Source organism: Crocodylus porosus, unplaced genomic scaffold (assembly GCF_001723895.1).
Source record: "Crocodylus porosus isolate Cpor-Errol unplaced genomic scaffold, CroPor_comp1, whole genome shotgun sequence".
In the NCBI taxonomy this organism is placed as follows: Eukaryota; Metazoa; Chordata; order Crocodylia; family Crocodylidae; genus Crocodylus; species Crocodylus porosus.
In genome coordinates, this window is record NW_017728886.1 from 27,747,986 (window position 1) to 27,771,886 (window position 23,901).

The window sequence follows — 23,901 nt, forward strand, 5'->3', positions numbered from 1 at the left end:
ATGTATGCCAGTGATTCTCAGCCGGGGTCCTGCAACATCTTGGGGTGCCACAAGATCCTCTTAAGAGTGATGTGCAATATTAGGTGTACAAGTATCCACAGATGATTCACAAGATAAACCCAGAGATTTCAACAAAGAATCCATAGTGTCAAAAATATTTTGGTATACTCTTTTTTGGGGTTTTTTTTTTTTTAATTCTTTGATCAATTAAATTATATTTCTGTAGTCAAGAAATGAGTAAATGGCAAGACATGGCCTTTTCTGTGGGGTGCCTTGTGTCTAAAAAGGTTGAGAACCACTGATGTATGCAACGGCTTAATTTCTATCCTGGTGTTACAAGCATGGCATCCCTGTGCAAAACGTGTTTAGCCCCATTTTAGAGCAGAGAATACTAAAGCAGTAAGATAAGCAAGGTTAGACAATCCTCTTTTACTTCAGGACATATGGTAAAAAAGTTCCCCCAGGTGGGTTAGAACTTGGATTCTTGGTTATTGAGTGTGTGCTCATTTTGCTTGATCACATAGTTTTGTATGCAAAAAGGAACTGGAGAGTCTAGAAAAGGATAGGAAGGTTTTTAAGGGAGGTTTTAAAATACACATGTAATTCTGCTTCATTAATCTGCCTGGTTTGTGTAGAGGAGTAAAAGATTAATCTAGCTTTGGTATCAAAAAAAAAAATTCTCTGCCTAAAATTAGTCACCTTTTTATATTTCTTCTTCTTCCTTTCTCTGACTCTTAGCCCTTGTGCTGTATTTTCAGGAATTTATTTCCTCTAGTCTCTCCCCCAGAGGTACTGCATTCCACTTTCATGACAGTTGAGTCCAGCTAGTATGCTTGTTGATCTTTATCCTTGAATTCTGGAGGACTTATCACAGAGGGTCTGTGCTGAGATAATTTTTTTATGTCAGTCAGCCTTTCCTTCAGAGAACCACTTAAAGAGCATCTGTTGGCATTTCCTGAAATTTGGCACGTACAATAATGAGTGGAGACGGGCAGTAGGGTAATGGTACCTAATGCACACAGTATGGCTTATGATATTATTTAATCAAGAAAATGGGCACACAGGTAATAAAGCTCAGTGACAATGAATTTCTGAATAAACAAAATCAATATTTGAAAAAGCGTGAAAAATTTAAAATCTTAATTTTAAAACAACTTGCTTTTAATTGCTTGCAATTTTAAGCACATGCATTATACTGTTAAATAATGTGGTGTTCCAAACATCTTCTATAATTGTGATTAACAACAAAGCTTAACCATCCCCACAAACCTGCAAAACATATTAATAACCCATGACAGGACCATCTGCCTTTTTATTGCTTAAATAACATTTTGACCATAGGCCAGAAATCCTGTGTTAGGTACTGCAAGGTGTAAATGGTACCCTTTACTCCAGCAAAGGCTGAAGTTCTGGAGGAAGATATGATCCTTTTCTTCCTATCTCATGGAGGGGATGGCAAGTAATATTTGCAGAGTAAAAAACAGTTTTTACCTGTGCAGAATGCTTATATCACAACTAGGGTTTCCATCCTGGTTTTAATACAAGGGCTTATTTTCTGGTCTACTTTCTGATCCAAATAGCAGTACTGTTTTTCTCCAAATGCTCCCAATCTTTGGTTTAAAGAAGAACGAGTGTCTATTACTTGTGCCAGTATGTGGTGGGAACACCATTTTATGCCTCTCCTGTCCTTTTCTGTGTAAGATGCATGAATCTGACATGTTGTGAAGTATAATGCAGTTTAACCGAAGCTGCTCCAGCTCGTGATAACATTTCATGTGGAATGTCCCAGAGTTAACATGCTGTTTTAGTGAACCAGTGCAAAGGCCACTAGGCTGAGATTTACTGTGGTGGCAAGGAAGGGTCTTTTGTACAAGAAATCAGTGAGCTGCGATTACTCTCTGCCCAGGCACTGCATCAGCTCTTGTTCAGTTGATTCTTTTTTTCTTAGTGATGCCACCTATACTTTCTTCAGTTGCTTTCCTAACAAAACCTTTTTTTTTTATGGTTTGTCTGCTATTATTTTTCAGAAATGCTGGCCAGTTATGTCTCTTGAATGTATTTTGGGAGGCACCTAGCGAACATTTGTCTACCATGCTAAAATGAGAAGGAAGGTTATGCTTGCTGAATTCCTTTTTTTAAAGGTGTCTTTGTTTCCAGGAGAAATCAACCAAGTGGTGATTAATTTTAGTCACTACCCATCTGATCTAGGTTTGTAAGGATGGCCTAGAGATGAAAGGTGCCCTCTGTATTAATTCCCTGCATTACCCAGGCTGCTGACAGATGCTCAGTTTAAGGTGCAATGGGATCTAATGTTCAATCCCAACAATAGTACCTCCTTTTATGCCCCATGTGTGTGGCAGGATGCATGATTTTTTGATTAGATCCCAATTTATACCTTATCTGCCAGTGTACTGCCTTCCCCTTGCATTGGCAAGTTGAAACCTAGATGCTGACAATCAGCTAATTGTTATTTGGGGACCAAACCAGAGGTCAGAATTAGCCCTGGCCCAACCATCATCTGATTGTCAGAACTTCAGAAGTGGGGCATATACATTTATTACTCCTCCCCATACGAGGGGATGCTGGCTGCCACAGCCCAATCCCAAAGTCCCTACACATCATGACCTATAAAACCACAGTCTAGGGACTGGTTCTGCCCCTCAGCCCAACTGGGTAGGGGACAGCTATGTCCTGGGCCCTGGGGCTGATCCATGCTGCATCTTGACATTCAGTTGAGTGGCAGGATCTGTTATGGGCCAGCCCTAACTAGCCACACATTCAGTTTAAGGTGACGCACGAATTGCAAAATTGTTCTGCATTACATGTGGAATAACTTTGGCTCATTGACTGTATTAATCATGCCTTAAATTGACTGAAACGTGGCCAGGGTACTATTTAGGGTGTGATTAACCTGTTAATTGCATCTTAAGTGTAATGTCAGTCTTTCCTTATTTTCAGTCTTACTTGCAGCTTTCACAATGGTGTTAAGGTACTGTTCTTAAGTTAAACCACTTTTAAGTAAGATGGAGAGACTAAAGAGAACTGTTGTACAAGCATTCTTTTTAAAGTTAATGTCCTATGTATTCTTCTTGATCAGTTTTACTTTTATAATTCTGATTGCTGGATTGTGCAAATTTTTCTCTTAAATCTGCAGTTAAACTCTTATTCAAATATCTTTGCATAACTTTATTTGCATACCTTTAGTCTTTTAAGAATCTAAAGATACTTTTCATTAAAAGACTTCTTAAATTAATAAAGGCTTATACGCTGATTTTTACATGTTGCTTCCTGCTTAGTGCTATTACTCTGAAAGTGTGGTGCCACTGTTCCCTCACAACCTGGAATTCCATGCGAACTCAAGGCAGCTATCTTAAATTCTTTCCTGAGCTAGGGCCCCTAGCTATTTCCAGAGTCTCTTTAAAAGAAAGTTGTTTTTTTTTGTTGCAAAAGCTTCAGAATGTGCTTATGTGCTAGAAAACAAAGGCTAAAGTTATGGAAAATAAACCTGCTCTCCTAATCCAATGGACTATGTTTAAAACTAGTTTCTGTGAATCTCACTCATTTGGTACCTTAAAGACTTGAGCCAGAAATCCTGTCCCCATGGAAGTTGATGTTAATTTTGTCATTTACAGGAATAGACCAAGATGACTCCATTTTAAAGCGTCAGAATGTGGTTTTATAAAAATGCTATACAAATTATACTGAAAGATTCCTTTTATAACTATAACTTCATATCAGATGTGCTAAATTTACAGGAGAAAAATATTTTTTTTCTAACTTGTCTTTAGAAATTCATTCTGGGATCTGAAAATCAAGCTGGTTCTTTTGATGTATTGTCCACAATAAATCCAAACTTTATAGGACAGATTTTGACCTCAGACAATTAGTGTGACATGTCTGATAACGGGGTGGTATAGTTATAATAGAATAACTGAAGTCAGAATTTTGTCCTATGCTTTGGAATGGGGGCTGCAACACTGTTGATATACTTGCACTGCTTACTGCCTGAATATTTCACTGCAGTGCTTTGCCAGCTTTGTTGGCTGTACGCGGCCTCTGTTCCCAAATAGAAAATTACAAGTGCTGACAAAATTTGGAGCTGACTTTATGTTCACTGGTCATTAGAAGCTGTTAATCCACCTTAATTTTTTTGCAAATAGATTTCACTTCCACTACTTCATTCATTTTAATTTATTTGGTACCCATTTTAACATAACCTTTTCATTGCCAAATTTTAAATAACATCTGGATTGAAAAGGAAGTTGAATGGGTGGCAAAGCTGTGAAAGGGCACCATACTGAGAGAGGTATGTGCACTTCCCAAGTAAGCAGATGCCTGGTCCCAGGAGGTAACAGCAGGTTTTGTCCTGCTAATGCAGTACAAGTAGGAAGTAACTAAACGTAAGGCAACTCCCCATCTTTTGGTATGGATACAAAAGTTGTTGCTGGGAGCCGTGGATGCACTGCTATAGAAGGTGGAGGGAGACTTAGAACATAACGTAAGATGTGCTATTGGCCAGACCAATGGTCATCTATTCCAGTATCCCATGACTGATACTAGCAGGAGTAGATACTAGAGAGAGATTGTTGAACTGGATAGATCTAGGGTAGTCTATCCCCTATCCGTTATTCTCCCTGACATCTACCATTATTGGTTTAGGGATGTCAGATATCTCCAACCATTCCATTCTGGTGAAGAAAAGGGCTGTAGTAGATGTCGTTGTTTCCTAGTGGACTCTCAGCCCCAAGTGTTGTAGTGGAGTCCTGGTCCAAGTGGATTGTTCACATGTGCCACTAAAATTTCATTTTTTCAGGGGAATGAATTCCATATATTCTAATTTGACACAGTTACTTGTGTTTTATATTTATGATGGCATACACAACAGGGGCACTGTCTGTTATTTTCAGATGCGAAGGTTGTAAAGATGTTCCAAAGCAAGGGTAATATAGTACTGTTGCCTTTAGTTGCACTATGGTTAGGACTGCAGCAACACTGCTTAATTTTCATACCAGGCTAAAATGTATATGTATGGTCATATCAGCCAGTTGAAGCAAAAGTCGTAGCGACCCAAATGGGGATGGGATCTAGAGGCATTAAATGTCTTGCAGGCTTGCATTAGCATTGAAAATGTATGAAACTAAGATTCAAATTAATCCTATTAACTGTAATTAGATTTATTTTTTAAAATCAACATTCAATTAATGTAACTTTAGTTACATCGCTAGTAACCTTTTCATGGCGGTTAGTAGAATAATTTCATGGCACAAGATTTCCTTCTTTTAAAAGATTTAATCCTGTCCTTAAAAAACAAAACCAAACCCTGGAATTAAAACATGTGTGTTGTTATCTTTACCAATGGTAAATTCCTTAAAATTATTACTGTTATTACTTGGACACAAATGTATCCCTAACTTCTCATATTTGGCAGCTGGGTTGGTTTTAATTTTTCTCAAATAAGCATCAAGGTATTTTAAAATTCTGTAAATTTGAGACTACAACACAATATAGGTTGTTTTCAAAGCAAAAGCCTTAATAAATAGTCATTCTTGTTGGAATGAAAGCCAATATTGCATGAACAGTAGACAGTTCCAACTTGTGCCAGATGTCCTTTGACTAGAGCAGAGTATTATGTAGTAGCACACATGTGTAACAGTGCCAGAATCTAGATTAGCCGACAGAGCATATTGTGTACATTTACTGTCAGAGGAAGGGTGCTGTGGTTCAGGTCAAAGACTGACTATTTTACTGTTAGTCCTAAAACTGTTAATCTAAATGACATTTAGTACTGATATAAGGCAGTCAAAATGTCCCTGCTAATTTCTAGTTGTTCAGTATGGAAAATTTATATATATTCTGATGCTATGAATCTGTGAAATAGTTGCCACTCTTTCAATGAGCGTTTTATTTTACCTAAACATACCCTTGAGACAGTGCATCATCTTGATGTCTTTTTAATACTGGGCGTCTTCCTCCTGTTGATTTTTGCTGGCTTAAATTCTAATTCAGAATGCTACACTTGTTCAGTGGGAGCGTTTACCTTTAGTACACTAGGGGTATACCCAGCTTCACAGTAAAAATGTTTTGCTCCTTAACTGTAAAGTAAATCAGTAGTTGTCTGCATGATCTACTCCAGAACATAGTATGAAGCTTGAAATTCATGGTAATCAAATGAAGTTTTCCAGCAGCTTTGGGCTCAATTCAATAATAAATAGTCTTGGCTCCTACTGTTGGAAGGCTTCATTCAATCTCTTAATGGGAAATTGTTTCCCCTCCTTTGCAGCTGTAAAGTCACATTTGGTATTCCATACCACTCCTCTCCAGTACTGAGTCCCTTACTCTCACCCTTGCAATCTGTGACTTTAGGGTTAACATAGTGAGAATGCTCAGTGATTGTATCCTGGGCATCCTAATGCTGGGGTAAGTTCTTTTCTGACTGTATGCCAGATACCTTTATCTTCTCTGGTGTTGAAGATGTAGGTACAGATTCTTGGCAAATGACTCACCATAGCTGATGTCTGTACAAGTGGCCAGTCAGTTCTTCTAGGGCATTCAAGGTTGTCATAACTATGCAAACTTTCTTTGCAAAGAGTAAAGCCACTGGGATTTGTGGAAAATATAAACAGATCAGGGCATGGGCTTTCCTTTGTCCACTGATTGTTTGTCATAGGTCACTTCAGATCAGTATTCTTATCTTGTTGTTATTGTAGATCTCCACAGTGTGAGTGATTTGATGGAAACGTTTTAAATTACTGTTAAAAGCATATTTGAGCTGCAGAATATTATGCCCATTAACATTGTATGCAGTAAGTATATGCGATGACTTCGGACTTTTAAAAAAGGCACCAGTGATCAGCTGAATGTAAGCATATGAACAGTATAGCATTTTGTCCTTCACTATGTGAATGCTAATCGTTTGTAACTATCAAACTCGACTCAGAATGTAACAATCTGTAGTGTGCTAAATCTGAAATACACATGTTGAGGCAAATCCTGAAAGACCAGTAACAGTTTCAAACAACTGCAGATTCTTTAGTTCCTATAGCCAAGTTCCAAAATTAAAGACTTTTTCCATTTTCCAGAAAGAATACTAAAAAATCAGGCAGTTAAATGACCTAGATTACTCCCTTTCAATTTTTTGTCATAACATTGTTTTAAGATGGGTTCTCCAAATGATGTAATTCAGAAGAATGAAATATAGATACAAGTTTAAAGTTAAAATGCCATCTCTTGGTTAGTAACCTGAATAGGTTTGCAGTCTTATCCTTAGAAGTCAGTATGACAGTCATTTATAATATCTCTGGGGCGAAAAAAAAATTAACACTGTGCTTAAAATATACTACCCATGTATATTGACACTTGAATTATGATCTCTAAAAAGAAATTAAGACTGAATAGTTTGGTGTCGGATTTTCATTTGTTTGTTTGCTTTGTTTTTACTTGTCCCCAGAGATGCCTATTAGGCCTGTGCAAGCAGTTAGTATACACTTCAGATTTGGATTTGGTCTATTCAGGGGACAGAGATTCAATTTGGTGATTCAAATCATTGTCCTGAATCTGATTTGGCCAAAACTCCCAATCAAATGGGCCCCATCCCCTGCCCACTCTCCCAGCACTTTAAAAAAAAAAAAAAAAAAAGGCCCTGCACTCATGGGCTCATGCCAGGTGGAGGGGTGATCCCCGCTGCCCCTCAGTACCCACGCTGCTTGTGGGGGGGGCTCTGCCATGAGCCCCCAAAGGCCCTGACACCTGGTGAGTTGCGGGGCTTTTTTAAGTGCCAAGATGCTGGTGCTGGGCAGGACAGCCATTGATGGGGCTGGGGGAGCAGGCAGGGGTTGGGGCCTGATGGGGGTCCCCCCATAGTCCCCTCCCCCCTCTTCTGGCCCGGCTACATGCCAGCATGGAGTCTGGGTCCAGCTCCCTGTGGTGGCGAGTGGAAACTGCCCGACTCTCTGAATCTTTTCCATATTGATTCAGAGGCTTCGAATCTATTTGGACCTTTTTATTGGTCTCCCAATTTGATTCAGATTCGGAGATTTGGCTGCCATATCTCCTCCAAATTGAATCAAGAACCGAAACTTTGCATAGCTCTAATCCTTATCACCTGCAGCTGTCATTGATTTCCTTACTATGTATGGCTATTCATTACTGTGAAAATCAGGCAAATATTCTGATAACCTCTAAAATATGTATTGTTTTTAAAGACGTTGCTAAAGGTAGGAAGGCGTTAAATACTGTAATCCTCATCCTGCAAGAGCTGTACACCTGTCTAAACGCTGCTAATAGTCCTACATACTTCAGTGGGACTACCGATTAGTGCATCAAATTAAACATCTGCTGGTCTGCATTCAGGGCCTAAAGTAGCACATCTGCTGTAATGTGTTCCTGTGCTGTGCCCATTGTGTTTGTAGTTCAACTTTTATATGCAGGCACTAATCTCTCATTTTAAACTTCATAAATAAAATTATTTTCAGATAGTCAATGTTAGTGATTTGGATTTAATTTTACAGTAGAAATGATGTCAAAATGAGTGCATTTTTGTTGCTTGCAAATGCTGCTGTTCTGTGCAACTAAAGTGTCTGATTCTTTATAGAACTGTAAAGTATCCTTTTAAATGTGAAAAATGTAAGCTTGTTATAAATGGCAGCGAACAGTGCTGATTATTTTACCTTTGACAAAGTGGAAAATTTAAAGGTTGGTGTGTCCCATTTTATTAATACAATAAAATTTTACAATGTTGTTCTGGGCTTAGATATATGTTCTTTAGTGTTTATTACCCCTTAGATACAGTAAAAGCTTTAGTTTTAGCTCTTGCGTTACCATACAAAATACTAATTCAGAAATTAATTAACATATGAAAGCAAAAGCATCTCCATTTGTTTATTTTTTATTATTCCTAACAAAGTTAGTATTTTCTTGTAGTATGTAAGAGTGATGGAACGCAGAGACCATATTTTTTATCATTTAGCACTGGTTTATAGCTTCCACAGACTTGTCCTAATAATGAAGCTATGAAGGATATGACAAGAATGGTGATATTAAATTTCTGTAGACTAACAGTAAATTTTTCCATTCTGATGTCAAGAATGTTGAGCATCTGGAATCTGCAATGTGAGTGGTTCACTACGGGAACACTTTCATCAACTTCTTAGCCATTATTCTTCTCCTAGGAACTAGCAGTCTTCTATAGAATATATTACCATAAAAGAAACAGTTTTCTAGAATTGGAAAATAAATGTGCCCTATTGGTTCTGATTCAAGTTCTTTCCACTACTTCTGAGGTTTAAATTTTAGTGCTATGCAAAGTTAGCTTGACTTTTTTACATGAAAATGCCATTTTGATGCATTGTATTTCCATGATTAAATAGTGCTAGATTATACTAATTAGTTTTAGGAGAAACAACAAAAGGAGCAAGTAAGACCGTAAAAAAAGTCAGTAAAGCTGCTTCTCTTGACTTTTTTGTCAGGATTGTATTTGAGATTCTATGCTCATCTTAGACTTTCCTTTGAATTTATTTCATGAGTTCCACTTGACAGATAGCCTTGGACCTCAGTCATTTCCCTTTTGATTGTTTTCACAACTAATCTAAAAAATTCAGGAACAGATTTTTCAGTAGGTGTTAAGTTGAATTAAATCTTAGTTTTAGAAAATGTATGTTTTCTTTCAGTGGGAAGATTTATGCAACTCCTGGCCTTTCATCTCCTGAAACTTTTTGGTCGTTTTGTTTTTTAAAGTGAGTGTAGCTTTCTGGTGAGATCTCTGTAGAATCTAAAAAGCTGATACAGAATTCATCCATGTACCTTAAGCCTGACAGTCTGATAGCCATACAAAGGAAAAAAAAAATCCAAAGACAATCATAGCATAAATAGTACGATTCTTAGATTTGTAAAAGAACAGCAATAATGCTTTTTCCCTTGTTCAAGAATTAGAATAATGATTGATATAAACATACTAGTATCTAGAAGTCTACTTGGACCAGATGTGGTTCTGTTGCCACTAAGTTATCTCAGTATTTAAACGGCAGTTAGTTTACCTGCGTGTCATCGTAGAAGGCGGGTTCTTTCCCAAAACTTTCTGGAAGGGAGAGGAGTTAGCTAAATGTCTTTGAGTTCAACTATTAGAGTTGGGGAGTTGGGGTGTGTAGAGGTCTTTCCTCCCTTAGATTTTGGAAGTTGCTGCTTTTTGTTTATCTTGTCTAAGATATTTCTTTTTGAAATTAAGTTGGGCCTTTGAATAAGTGTTTATTTAATAGAAATCTGAATAAATACATGAAGACTTTTTATGCAAAATATACTTATGATACAAAATCCTGAAATTAAAATAACTTAATTTTGGGAAATCCTGACAGACGCTTTGTTTGTTTTGAATCAGGCTAGTTTCCAAGCTAATTAGGTTTCCATAAAGTTAAGAAAATTTAATCAGAACACTTAAAGAATATTAAAGAGAGAAACCCAGTTGTTTTGTGCAAAGCTGTCTACAGCATTGCTGACCCGAGACTTTTAAATATCACGAATTGGGATCCAAATGTTTCGCTTGCCACCACTTCCTCCTCCTGTCTGCCACTGCTGCCCTTCTCCTGCCACTTCCCCATCCCCACCCCACCCCCACTTGCCACTCCAGCACCACATTCCTGCTGCATGGCCTAGACCACAAGATGCAGCAGGAGCCACATGGAGGCAGCTGAGACTTGCGGAGGTTGGGTCAGCTTCTGCTGAGTCATGTGGTCTGGCGATGCAGCCAGCAGCTGTGTGGTACTGTAGTGGCCAATGGGCAGGTGAAGGGTGGGGAGAAGTGGCAGTGGTGGGCAGGAAAGTGGAGTAATGGGGCACCAGGCAAGGGACGAGTGGCAGTGACGGGGCACACAGGACCACAGCAACAGCTGGGCAGGAGCGTGGGGCCTGACTAGTGCACCAGGGCCAGTGCTGGCAGGGGCCTAGGGCAGGGTGGCAAGAGCATGGGGCCTGGGTTGACAGGCTAAGGCTTTAAGAGAAACATAAAATTTTATTAAAGCTGGAGGTAAAATTGTGAGAAATGCCTCATTTGGACTAACAATGCTTAGAATTTGAATTTCTGTGGTATATCTCTAAGGGTATAAATTGATGTTGAATTTGTAGAAGAATCAAATGTGTCAGGAAGTGTCCTGGCACAGATGATCTGCTTATTTAACATCTGCAAGCATTGCTGGGGCTGTTGTTCTACAGGGTTGGGCCACTACCGCTCCCGGGGCTTCAGTGACTTGATCCTCCTCAGTGGCAGTGTTATATGCAAGAATTCAGGTTTTCCATTTGCCGTGGGAAAGGTCCCCTTGCAGGCTGGCAGAGTTCCAGCTTGCAAGGGGCTGGGGGTGCCACAGGTATGTGGCCCTGGCCAGGAATACAGCACCAGGCAGCAGTAGAGGGAATTTGGGGGGGAATAGGTCACATGGGCGGGAAGAGTGGGGCACAAGCCCCCCACATTTGTGTGACCACAGTAGAGTGCGGGGCTGCAGCCTGGGTGTCTCTGGTCCAGCAAGTGGGACCCAGCACAGGATGGCAGAGCAGGGCAGGGAGGCTTGGTGCTGTTGCCATGAGCTTGGCACCAGCCATGCCACATGGTGAGGCACTCCCTGCCTGCTTGGCAGCAGCAGGTGCAGCAGTGTGGAATTGTGCTTGCCCCTCCACCCCCACACTGCTGCTGGACTAATAGGAGGCACCTTGACATGGTGGCTTAGGTGGCATGGGGTCTGGTGGTAGCACCAAGCCTCCTTGTCCCTGCTTGGCCCTCCCATGTTGGTTCCACCTGTTGGGCCATGGAGACCCCTAGGGGAGAGCAGCAGGGCAGGGCACCGTGAGCCTCACAGCAGGCAGTCCTCATCCTCTCCCTGTCTCCCATGGGTGCTACTCTAGCCGTGCCACTGCAGTAGGGTGTGGTGGGCGGAGGGGGGTGGGATCTGCCATGCTTGTGGCAGCTGGGGCACCTTCTGGTTGGCTGTGGCTGGTGCCCACAGGCCAGGGTGCAGACAGGATGGTCCTGTAGCCCTGGCAGCTGGAGGCCCCTTCCAGCAGGGCTGTGGGTCAAGAGTGAGGGGTACCATCAGGACTGGGAGTGTGGAAGGCTGTGGATTGGGAGTGAGGGGCACTGGCAGGGCTGTGAGGGTTGTGGCTTAGGAGGGAGGTGCAATGGCAAGGGCAAGGCACCTGTGCATCAGGGCTGCTCACTGGTACAAAGCAGTTGGGAGGACAGCTGCAGCTGGACCTGCTTCCTGATGAATGAAGAAGGCAAGGGGAGCTCTAATTTTTGCATATACCAAAAAAAATGCAGGTAATTAATTTTACTATAATGATTGAGGCACTGGTAGCCTTCCAAATTGCTTTAAAATTCTAAACATATCAATAAAACATTGTGTTCAACTGGTATATAGATATAATAAAAGCCTCTGTCTGTCTGTCTGTCCATAAAGCTCTAGGCTAACTGCATATGTGCCCCCGAGAGGGTATGTTCCAATTGACTGTGAGGGCCTGGAGCATTATGGATGGAGGAAGCTGCTGTGCTGCCCCTCCCTCCCCCAACGACAGCTGGCATGGAGTGGGAGGTGGTGGGGAAGAGGGAGATGGGAGGGAAGGGAGTGGGAAGGGGAAGGGGTGGTTTCCGGTGGCAATGCCCCCATGCCACTGCTGCTGCACTCCCTCTGCTGCCACCACCGCTGCCCGGCCCCAACAACAGCTGGCAGAGAAGGGGAGGTGGGGGGGTGACTCCTCTTCCCCGTCATTCATGGCAGCGGCAGTGTGCGGTGGGGCTCACAGGGCTGGAAAGTCTTAGCTACAAAAACAGAGGGTTTTTTTTTTTTTTGTATGTGTGGAAAGTTGCCCTCTTAGAAGTAGAGAGAGATAGTTAGCTGTGTGAATCTGAAGTCAGTAAGAAGGTAAGGAAGCGCTGCACCTTATGGACCAGGGATGGGCAATTATTTTGGCTGGAGGGCCACTTAAACGAGTTTTGGTGAGCTGTTGAGGGCTGCATAGGTATCCCCACCCCTTGACAGTTGCCCTGTCCTCTGGTTGCCAGATTGGGACCAGAAGTCCTGCCCCTAACACCTGGCTTTTTGCCACTGAAAGTCCTGCCCCCTCTCCCCCCACCCCCCCCGGAAAATACTCCTTTTGGGAGGGGAGGGTTACTGCCTTGGAAGCAGAAAAAGACCGAATCATACAATAAAGGCAAACACCATCTTTAATATATTTTAATTTTATTACAAAAATATTTGTGATGATTTGTGTTTGCATGCTTTATATACAGGTGAGTGCATAATAACTCAGAAATAGTCTTGCTCTTGTACGTGGTGAGGGGGATGTGTGGGTGTAGAGGGTGCATGTGTGAGGGGGTGTGGCTGTGGGTGTGGGGGCATAGGATGTGTTGGAGTGTGTGTATATGTGGGGGCAAGGTGTGGGTGTGATGGAGGGTGGAGGGGTGTGGGGACCCCCCCACACAGTGCCCAGTCCCTACTGCCAGCAGCAGTAGCAGGCAGGGGCACTCATGCCTGGTGTTGGCACCCAGCCATGCACAGTTCTGGTCAGTGTTGCGTGTTGGGGTGAGGAGTGCAGCCTGCCTGGCCCGCCTTTTATGGCAGGGGCTCCATGTGGCATGCCTGCAGTTCCTGCATGCCTGCAGCTACCTTTCCCACCCCCTGCTGTGCAAGTCCCAGGACTCCATGGGGAAGCAGGGGCCAGGGCTCCCCTCTACTTCTGGTGGAGTCCCAGGACCTGTGCGGCAAGGGACAGGAAAGGAAGTTGGATTCAGTGCCAGTCTTCCCTCAGTGGCACATGTATGGGAGGTGCAGGTGAACTACTCAGAGTCCCCAGGATAAAGGTGGGCCGAGCAGGCTGCGCTCCTCGCCCCCATGCACATCATTGGCCAGAGCTGTACCCTGCTGAGCATCACTGCCTGTGCAGGGCATGAGCACTGCCACCTGCTGCTGCTGCTGGCAGTGGGGGCTGTGTACCATGTGGGGGGGGTCCCCCCCGTCCCCCCCACCTTCCCTCACACCCACAGCCTGCCCAGCCAAGCTCCGTGTTCTCACTGCCCCAGCCCCACACTCCCTGCCCTTACCCAGCTGCAGCTCATCCCTGCTGCTTCCCTACCTGCTGCCTGGAGCAAGCGGGACTCTGGGGAAGCCAAGCAGGTCCTCTGGTGGCTGCAGCAATGGCAGCAGCAGCCCTGCCTGGAAGCTGCTGCTGTCAGGGCTGGGCCCTTCTGTCCACAAGGGTGGGAGTGAGGCACAATAGGGTATGTTGTGGGTGTGTATACTTGGGTGCCTCACTTGCACCCTTGTGAGTGGAAGGGCTGGATGAGGTACAGTTTGTTGGTGAGCACCTGTGGGCTGGATGAAAGTGCCTGTTGGACTGGATCTGTCCCTTAGGCCATAGTTTGCCCACTAGGCCTGTGTGAAGTGGTAAGTATTTGATTCTGATTCGGCTGATTCAGAGGGACAGTGATTCGAGTCACTGTCCTGACTTTATTAGGCTGAATCAGATTTGAAGATTTAGCCCTGATTCGGAGATTCGGCTATAGACTAAACAGGCAGTAGTCCTCAACCATGCTGGACAAGCTGCCCAGCCAGGGTGTGGGACTCGGGGAGGGGGGTTCCAACCACCGCACACCACCACGCAGCTCTGGTCCAGGAGGGCACGGGAGAGGGCATGTACCCCCAGATGTGCATGGGGCAGGCGGGAAGGAGCTGTGCTCCAGGCAGGCAGTGGAAGGCACTGGGAGTAGGGGTTATGCCCTCCCGCCTCTTGTCCAGCCAGGGCGGGGGGGGGGCTGTGGGTGCAGCAATGCTGGGAGCTGGGCTATGCCCTGCTGCCACTTGCTCAGCTGGGGCGGGGGGTGGGTGATGCAGGTGGAACTCGCTCCTGGAGCACAGCCCGGCCCAGCTCAGTTTGCTCCATGCAGATCTGGGGGCACACGCCTGCTCCCATGCCCTCCTGGACCAACAGCGTGCAGTGGCAGGAGCCCCCCTCCCTGAGTCTTGCAACCCCCCTCCCCCCAGGCTCGGCAACTTGTCCCAGCCCTGGTCCCAATCCCAATCCCAATCCCAATCCCAATCCCTCCCTTGCTGTGGGGTCATTGATCTCCTCCAAATTGAATCGGCTACCAAAGCTTCGCACAGCCCTATTGCTCACTCCTGTTATAGGCTAATTGAATCAAAGAAGGGGGGCGTTCCTGAGATTTTCTATAAGCTATTTTACTTTTAAAATACTGCTGTGATATTGAAGGAACAATAATACCATTTAAATAGTTAAGATCCTTACTGCTGAGAGAATTAAAATTTCTTTCCATTACCTTCAGTGGCTCTTGGATCAGCCCCTGAAAGTTTTGCACATCTGGGATGCAGTTAACATCCTAGATTAGTAGTGAGTGGAAACCAGTTTCATCAAATGCAAATTTTGTGATTTAGGTCAAATGATTGGTGCTAGGTATCTATACCACAAAATTACTGACATTTTAAAGTTAAAAGGGCCTCTGTGAGCATCTTAGCTGAGACACAATAATTTGAATACATATGGTAAACTTAATTTCCATTAACATGGGTGTTTCCTCTTCAGCTTGGTATAGGGGCATTGTCTAGGCAATGTGAGGAAATTTGTTCAGCTGATGATTTATGCTGTTCTTAAATAAGCAAAGTATCTTGATTGTCTTTAGTACTAATAAATATAGGCCACACTTCTTTTATCCTTACTATAGAGTAAATACAAACTGCACGTTCTGTGCAATAACAAAAAGAATTATAAATTTCATTTGGAAAGATGGGCGAAAATCATCATGTAAATCAGATGCTAATTATTTCTTCAAATGGCAAACTTTTCTGGTGCTGGATGCTATATAGGATCCTGAATAGAATAGACTTTGGCTGCAGACAGATCAGTTATACTGGTATTTAACTAAACTGGTAAAAGCTATCCCAATCTGTTTACATCTGTACTAATATAAATGAACTAACAACAGTGGTGTAACTAGGGGTGGAGGGGCGATAGGGGCAACTGCTCTGGGTCCTGTCTTGTGGGGACGGGGAGGCCAAAAAAAGTGGCTGCTGCTGGCAGCTGTGTGTTTGGAATTGCCACTGAAGTCACCACTTGTGCTTTGCATTTGGCACCTGTCTGCTTCCCTGTACTTTTGCATAATTGCATAACAGTTAAATTGGACAACCACATGCATTTTTCTCTATGGTGAGTACTCTTTTTCCCCATTTTTAAAGCAGTTTAAAGTTGTACCTTTCCACAGATTTAGTCTGTAAAGCTGTTGTTGTGCTAGCCAAAATGGCAGATAACCCCCTTCTTCTTCCACCACTGGTTGGCTGAGAAGGCTACTTTTTGTGTGTCCCTGACCTCCACCAATCAGTGGTGAGGTGTGGAGCCACACAAGGCAACCCTTGAGAGGCGGGGTCACCAGGGCCCCATAGCTAATCAGAGACAGGGGCTGTCTGTGAAAAACCCATAAAAATGGTGGTAGGTGCTGCAGTCAGCCCACGAAATCACCCATATACTGCCTCAATTTTTGGTAGGTCCCTACTTATAAATTTCATTTTGCTACCATAAACTCAGTGGCCCCCATGACTTATGATTTATCGCTACTGTATTCTTGCTTTAAACTTAAGCGAGTGAGTCGCAGCTCATGTTTGGGGTAGGTGAGTGAACTATGAAGAGGCTTACTGGTACAGAAATCTTGCTGGAGCTAGAACTGCATCAGAAGAAGTGCAGTGGTTCAGCACACTGGGCCCAAAGTCCAGGGGCCTGCTGACTGTCCAACAGAGTGTGCTTGACCAGTGTTGTCACTGCTTTGGTTAATATGTGTTGAATGAGGGGGTAATCTGCTGCCCTGACCCCTTAGCCCAGGAAGTTTGCTGCTTCCCAGGAGCCAGAATCAGAGACATTGCAGAGAAGATCCCTAAGCTCCTCCAGTTATCCATGTGGGCACCAGTGACAAGGCTCGGAGCACTCCAGCCAGGTCATGAGGTGCGCTACGGGGATTTGGGAGCAGGGCTAAAGGGTCTGGGGGCGCAGGTGATGTTTTCTTCGATCCTCCCAGTCTTGGGCTATGGGTTGAGGAGGGAGAGGAGGATCCAGGTAGTTAACCAAAGACTGCAGCACTGGTGTCATTGGGAAGGCTTTGGCTTTCATGACCACGGTCCACTCTTTGGTAAGAGAGGAAGCAAGCTGCTGGGAAGGGACGGCCTCCACCTCTCTCCTCTGGGGAGGAGGGTCTTCTCAGCCAGACTGGCTGACCTGCTCCACCAAGCTTTAAACTGAGCCCACCGGGGGGGGACGAACACTGCCACTGCTGGCCTGCTGAGCAACCCTTGCAAAGCCAGCAGGCCAAGGCATTTAAGGGAGCCCACCTGTGCCCCAGCCCTGGAACAATCTATAGGCAAGGCAAGGGCCCCCGAGGGGACACTTGCCTGCCTGTACACAAATGCCAGGAGCTTGGGGAATAAACAGGAGGAACTTGTCCTCCTGCTAAATGCAAATAACTATGATGTCATAGGGATAACGGAGACCTGGTGGGACTCCACTCATGACTGGACCTCGGGTATAGATGGCTATACCCTGTACAGGGAGATAGACAGCTACACCGCTGCCCCTTTTATCTACACTATGTCAAGGAAAGCTATGTGTCCCTGCAAGCTGACATTGGCACCCATGGTGGACAACTTGAGACTCTCTGTGTTAAAATCTGTGGGGAACACGGCACAGGAGATACTATGGTGGGAGTCTACTACAGACTGCTTACCCAGGGTCAAGACCTTGACCTGGAGTTTGCCAGGGAATTGGCTGAGACTGCATGTTCCCAGTGTATGGTTGTTATGGGAGACTTCAACTACCCAGACATCTTGTGGGAGGAGCACTCGGCCAAATCTGAGCAGTTGCAAAGCTTTCTCTTGTGCATGGATGACCTCTATCTGACGCAGGAAGTCTACTGGCCAACGAGAGGTAAAGTGCTGCTTGACCTGGTACTGGCAACTGGGGATGACCTAATCAGTGACCTAATGATCAAAGGGAAGCTGGGCGACAGCGACCATGAGCTGATCACCTTCACCATCCACCGTAAAGCTGGCAAGTCAGTCAGCAACACAGAAGTCCTCGACTTCAGGAAAGCCGACTTCGACAAGCTAAGGAGGCTTGTCAGTGAGGCCGTGAAGGGCCACAACCCAGAGGGGAGGGAAGTTCAGGATGAGTGGTTGCTCCTCAAGGAAGCAATCCTGGATGCACAAGCAAAGTCTATCCCATCTCAGAGGAAAGGCAGCAAAAGGGCACAGCAGCCCCCTTGGCTCTCCAGTGAACTAGCGGACCTTCTCCATCTTAAAAGAAAGATCTACAAAGGTTGGAGGACTGGAACCACCACCAAGGAGGAATACTCTGCACTGGTCTGAACCTGCAGAGAGCAAACCAGGAAAACCAAGGCTGCGATGGAATTCCAGTTAGCTACAAGTATCAAGGACAATAAAAAGTCCTTTTTTAGATATGTGGAGAGCCGGAGAAAAAGCAAGGGCAACATTGGACCCCTGCTGAACCAGATGGGACAACTGACAACTGATGCCCGTGAAAAAGCAAACTTGCTAAATGGGTACTTTGCGTCAGTTTTTCATCAGTCCCATGGTATGCCCCTGCCCACTTGGGCCAGGGAGGCCTGGGTGAGGGAGATTCCTTACCCTCCATTGAAGGTGACCTCATGAAGGAACACCTGGACAGGCTGGATACCTTCAAGTCAGCCGGCCCTGATGGTTTACATCTAGGGGTACTCAAGGAGCTGGCAAGGATCATAACTCAGCCCCTGGCACAGATCTTTGAGAACTCCTGGCGCTCTGGTGAAGTCCCTGAAGACTGGAAGATGGTCAATGTGGTGCCTATCTTCAAGAAAGGGAGGCAAGTAGATCCGGCAAACTACAGGCCCATCAGCCTGACCACTATCCTGGGGAAGGTCTTGGAAAAGATTATCAAAGAGGCCATCCTTAACAGACTAGCTGACAGCAATATCCTGAGGGATAGCCAGCATGGGTTTGTTGCAGGTAGGTCTTGCTTGACCAATCTCATTTCCTTCTATGACCAGGTGACCTATCACCTGGACAGGCGGGAAGAAATTGACGTCATATATCTTGACTTTAAAAAAGCCTTCGATCTGGTATCCCATGATCACCTCTTGGCAAAACTGGCTAACTGCAGCCTCAACCTCACCACAATCCGCTGGCTGGGGAATTGGCTCGGTGGTAGGACCCAGAGGGTGGTGGTTGAGGTAGCCAATCGTTGTGGTGCACGGTGACTAGTGGGATCCCTCAAGGTGCTGTCCTAGGGCCTATACTTCTTAACATCTTCATCGATAATGTAAACATCAGTTTCAGAAGCGGGCTTGCCACGTTCACTGACAACACCAAACTCCGGGGTAAAGCATCCACACCTGAGGACAGGAGGGTGATCTTGGCTGACCTTGACAGGCTCAGGAAATGGGCAGACGAGAACTTGATGGCGTTTAACACCGAAAAATGCAAGGTCCTCCATCTTGGGAGGAAAAACCTGCAGCACCCTTATAGGCTCGGCAGTGCTACGCTGGTTAGCACTACTGATGAAAGGGACTTGGGGGTCATGACTGACCACAAAATGAACACGAGCCTTCAATGTGATGTTGCGGCTAGTAGAGCGAGCAAAATACTGGCTTGCATCCACAGATGCTTCTCAAGCAGATCCCGGGACGTCATTCTCCCATTTACTCAGCCTTGGTGAGGCCACAGCTGGAGTACTGCATCCATTTTTGGGCCCTACAATTCAAAAAGGATGTGGAGAAGCTTGAGAGGGTGCAGAGGAGAGCCACGCGCATGATCAGAGGTCAGGAAAACAGACCTTATGATGACAGGCTGAGAGCCATGGGACTTCAGCCTGGAAAAGCGTAGGCTCAGGGGTGATCTGATGGCCACCTATAAGTTTATCAGGGGTGTTCACCAGGATCTGGGGGAATGTCTGTTCACAAGGGCGCCCCCAGGGATGACAAGATCGAACGGTCACCAACTCTACCACAACCGATTCAGGCTGGACATAAGGAAGAACTTCTTTATTGTCTGAGCCCCCAAGTTTTTGTATAGACTGCTGCTGGAGGTGGTTCAGGCAGCCACTTTGAACACCTTCAAGACACATTTGGATGTTTTATCTTGCTGGGATCCTATGATCTCTGCTGACTTTCTGCCCCTGGGGCAGGGGGCTGGACTCGATCCTCTGGGGTCCCTTCCAGCCCCAATGTCTATGAATCTATGAAATGCCCAGATACATGATTCATAGCCTTCTATAGCAATAAGACGGTCTCATAAAACTGACTCCCTCATAATCTGTCAAATCTTAAAATTCATGTATAGGAACCTTGATATTTTAGAGATTACTTGCCCTTAATACGGTTTGCCAGCTGTTGTGTGTGTATATCTTAATCTCCATTCAATAAAAATAGTTCATTTTCATGCCAAAAAGTGATCTTAAAGAATGACATAACACGCTAATAATTATTGGGAAATCCCGAGTTAAGGCTGAAACTACTTCATCACCATTTTCATGTAGATATTTATAGAACAAAATGTCCAGTGGTCTCTTAATTGTGACTTAAAAATGATTTTAAAAGATTGTGCTAATCCCCTTCTGTTTGCTTGTATTCTTTCCCCTCTCCTCAATGTTTAAACATAGATATTTTGTGAATATTTTCAATTTGTTTTCATTGAGGATTTAATTGACTAAGTCACAGAATAATGGCATCATACAAAGACCAAATACAATGTAGTAGGTGTTATGAAATACATAAATAAATCTATGAATCAATAGAGAATGGTTTCTCCAATCAGAAACTTTGCTTAATGGAAGTGGATCAAGTTAATATTTTCTTACTTCTGAATGGTAGGTAGACAGGAATTGTTTCTTAGTGGTCATTGCGATCCAGTTTATATAAGGACAGATCTTTAGTATTCCACTCTTGTTTTAAAAAACCCCAAAACATGTCTTGGTTTGTGAGGGGAAATATGCATTCATACCAGCCTGACGGCTGAACTATTCAGTACAAAAATTAAAAACTTTTCCTGTATAAATCAGGCTATACAGGAAACCTTTGTCTTCAGTAAGAACTATTTAGCTAGTACCTAATTACATGTGTGTTAACTTTTTTCCAACTTTATTTTTGCTTACCATGCATTTGTTTCCTCAGCTAGACTGATGAATGTAACTTTTTGCAGCTGGTAGCCATTGTGACTCGCTATCAGACTTGTTTGAATGTGCTTAAATAACTGCCTGCTGTCTGCATAAACCACATGATGCACATATCCATTTACACCAGGTGCCTAACTTACATTAATCCGGAGAATAAGAGCCAAGAGTCCTATTCTGAACTTATGATCTTTGGGTGTTAGTGCAACTGCTGATACTAGGTAGTACTTGGCTATGGCTGTGCTTTTTTATATCCATGCAAAATTGTAGTAGTTTGAGTTATATCCTCTTTTTACAGTATTCTTGAAGCATAAACAAGAACAGATTTAAATAAAAGCAAGATCTTGAGAGAAATGAATGTCAACCACCAAAAACATTTGGACCACAGAAAAGAATGTGACTGGAAGGAACATTTTTCCAGAAAACTTCACTGAAAGCCAACAAAAAGAGAGAATTTTTAAAAATAATCAGATCCCAAAGGTGCTATATTTAAGTTTAGAAGGGGCAAATGATGCCTTAAAAGGTTGTGAAATGATGTTTACTAATGAAATGTTTAAATCATATGTTTTAGGGTGATAATAAGCATACTAATGATAGGCAACCTATAATTTACCATAATGGGCTTTACTAGATGAATATCTTGTAAAACTGTCCTTGTGATGAACAGCAGCACTTACTCAGACTAAAAATAATAGCAGGACCATGTATACTGGATCCCAGGAGGTTATTGGTGTTTTTGTAGACAGCAGACAGGAGAAAACGGCATTTTGTCCTTTTTACCCCAAGTAATCCCACTGGAAAATTAAACATGTGCTATGAATTGATAGCGGCTCACGCCAGGTTACCTCCCTAAAGAGGGCTGCTGCAAGCACTGTTGCTACATTTCTTGGACAGCAGTTTGATAGCCTGTGTGCCTGATGGATAGTTTATGCTGTACGCTACTGTGGAACACTGTGCTACTGTCTGCCCCCGGAGACTGCAAGTGAGGTGTGCCACAAATAACTGGGAGCAACAGCTACTTTAACCCTTCTAGAGAATCTAGGTTAAATCTTGTTTAGCTAGGCTAAATCTTGGTTTTGTTTTAAAGGTTGGCTACTCTATAACAATGTAGTTTCTTTTGTCTTGCTGTAGATTTGTGCTGGACATAGGATAAAAAATACATTAAGTGGTATATTAGTGAGAAACATTTAGAGAAACCACGAACCCTTTTTAATGGACCACCCTATCCAGTTTCTGTTCTTTTAAGGAAGTTTTTCCTATTCATGACTCATTTCACTCTTTGGCTAACATCAAGGGAAATGGAATAACGATTAAGCAAAGGAATGTATGGTTTTTTTCTGGTTTTGTCCTTTTTCAAAATCTTTATGAATTTTCTGTATAGTCTTGTGTAAATATATATGGCTGTAGAAGCTTGACAACTCTGACAAGGTAAAAAGTACACAGCTAATACCTGCTGCTTAGTAATTTTTTAAAAATGTTCCCTTTGGTTCTTCAGGCTAATGTTTTGTTAGATAGACCAGACTCCTTCTCCAGTTAAAATGACATGCTCCAGGCAGCCAATTACACAGAACTGTTAAGTGAAATTAATGAGATCACCCTTAGATTACACTTTGTGTTTTATTTTCATTTTATAGGTCTGTATGAGCTGCTAGCTGCATTGCCAGCCCAGCTGCAGCCACATGTGGACAGCCAGGAAGACCTGACCTTCCTCTGGGATATGTTTGGTGAAAAAAGCCTTCATTCACTGGTAAAGGTAAACCACATTTAAGTTAGAATCTCTCTGAGAAGAGCATATGGAAAAATGTTTTGAGCGCCATCTAGTAAACCAGTGATCAAACCGTTGCTCACCGAAAACAAAACAGTCTTGTTTTAACTAACTCTGCTTCTTTCAGGGGTGGAAGTTGTTAAATAAGATTCTACCAAAAATACATAGATGACTTCATTTAATAGTGATGTTCTGGCACTGTAATACTAATGCAGCAAACATATGTTGTTTGCCCTTGTTTAGAAAGAGAGAGTACAAAATAGTAGCAGGAAATCTGAGACTTCTTTATGGTCAACATTCAAGACCTGGAGTTTAGCTTAAACAAATAAATGTTCACAGCAAAAATTAGAAGGAATATATTTTCTGAGGTCAAGTATGGCAACAGTTCAGTAGCCACATTAATTTAAAATAATTTCCTTTAACAAAGTCAACTGAAATTCTAGTAATCTGTTTCTTTTATTGGCTTGCCTCCACTGAAAATTGTGTTTTGCATATAAATATATTGAAGTAAAGTATGACTAAAATAAGTTTGGAAGAATGTTTCAGTAACGTGTCTTGCTATGAAAAGGATCAGCAACCAGAATCAAAGCAATGCCATGGGATTATGGAAAGCAACCCTAATAATGTTCAAATTGCTCCATAGCAGTAAAATGGGACCAGTCAGCTGGTTAGAAATGTTTTGCTCCTACAACACTGTGTGTGCTTTGAGCCTGTAAAACAAGGCTAACTTGAGCTGTAAGAAAATTCCAAGATCTCAGCTGAGTCAGTAGGTGGTAGTAATTCATACCACAAATAAACCCAGACTTGCACATAATTTTACAAAATTTGTTACATTTGTCAATCATTAGTCTAGGGAAGGCTTAAGACTGAAGTAACAGTCGAAGTGTATTAACTTACTGTCCCTCTGTGATGAGACAAAATTGAGGAAATCCCGATAGGTACCA

At 43.4% G+C, this 23,901-nt stretch overlaps 1 protein-coding gene across 5 annotated transcripts in view; it reads left to right on the plus strand.

Annotated features, from left to right (window-relative positions):
- The window catches only part of MPP7 (membrane palmitoylated protein 7), a 243,391-nt gene that overhangs the window by 56,374 nt on the left and 163,116 nt on the right, over positions 1 to 23,901 (plus strand). For 4 of the 5 annotated variants that reach the window (XM_019531481.1, XM_019531489.1, XM_019531504.1 and 1 more), the window contains exon 3: positions 22,827 to 22,945. In XM_019531481.1, the coding sequence (XP_019387026.1) occupies positions 22,827 to 22,945 (119 nt within the window). The remainder of the gene's footprint in view (positions 1 to 22,826; positions 22,946 to 23,901) is intronic. The other variant, XM_019531494.1, reaches the window with a different exon arrangement.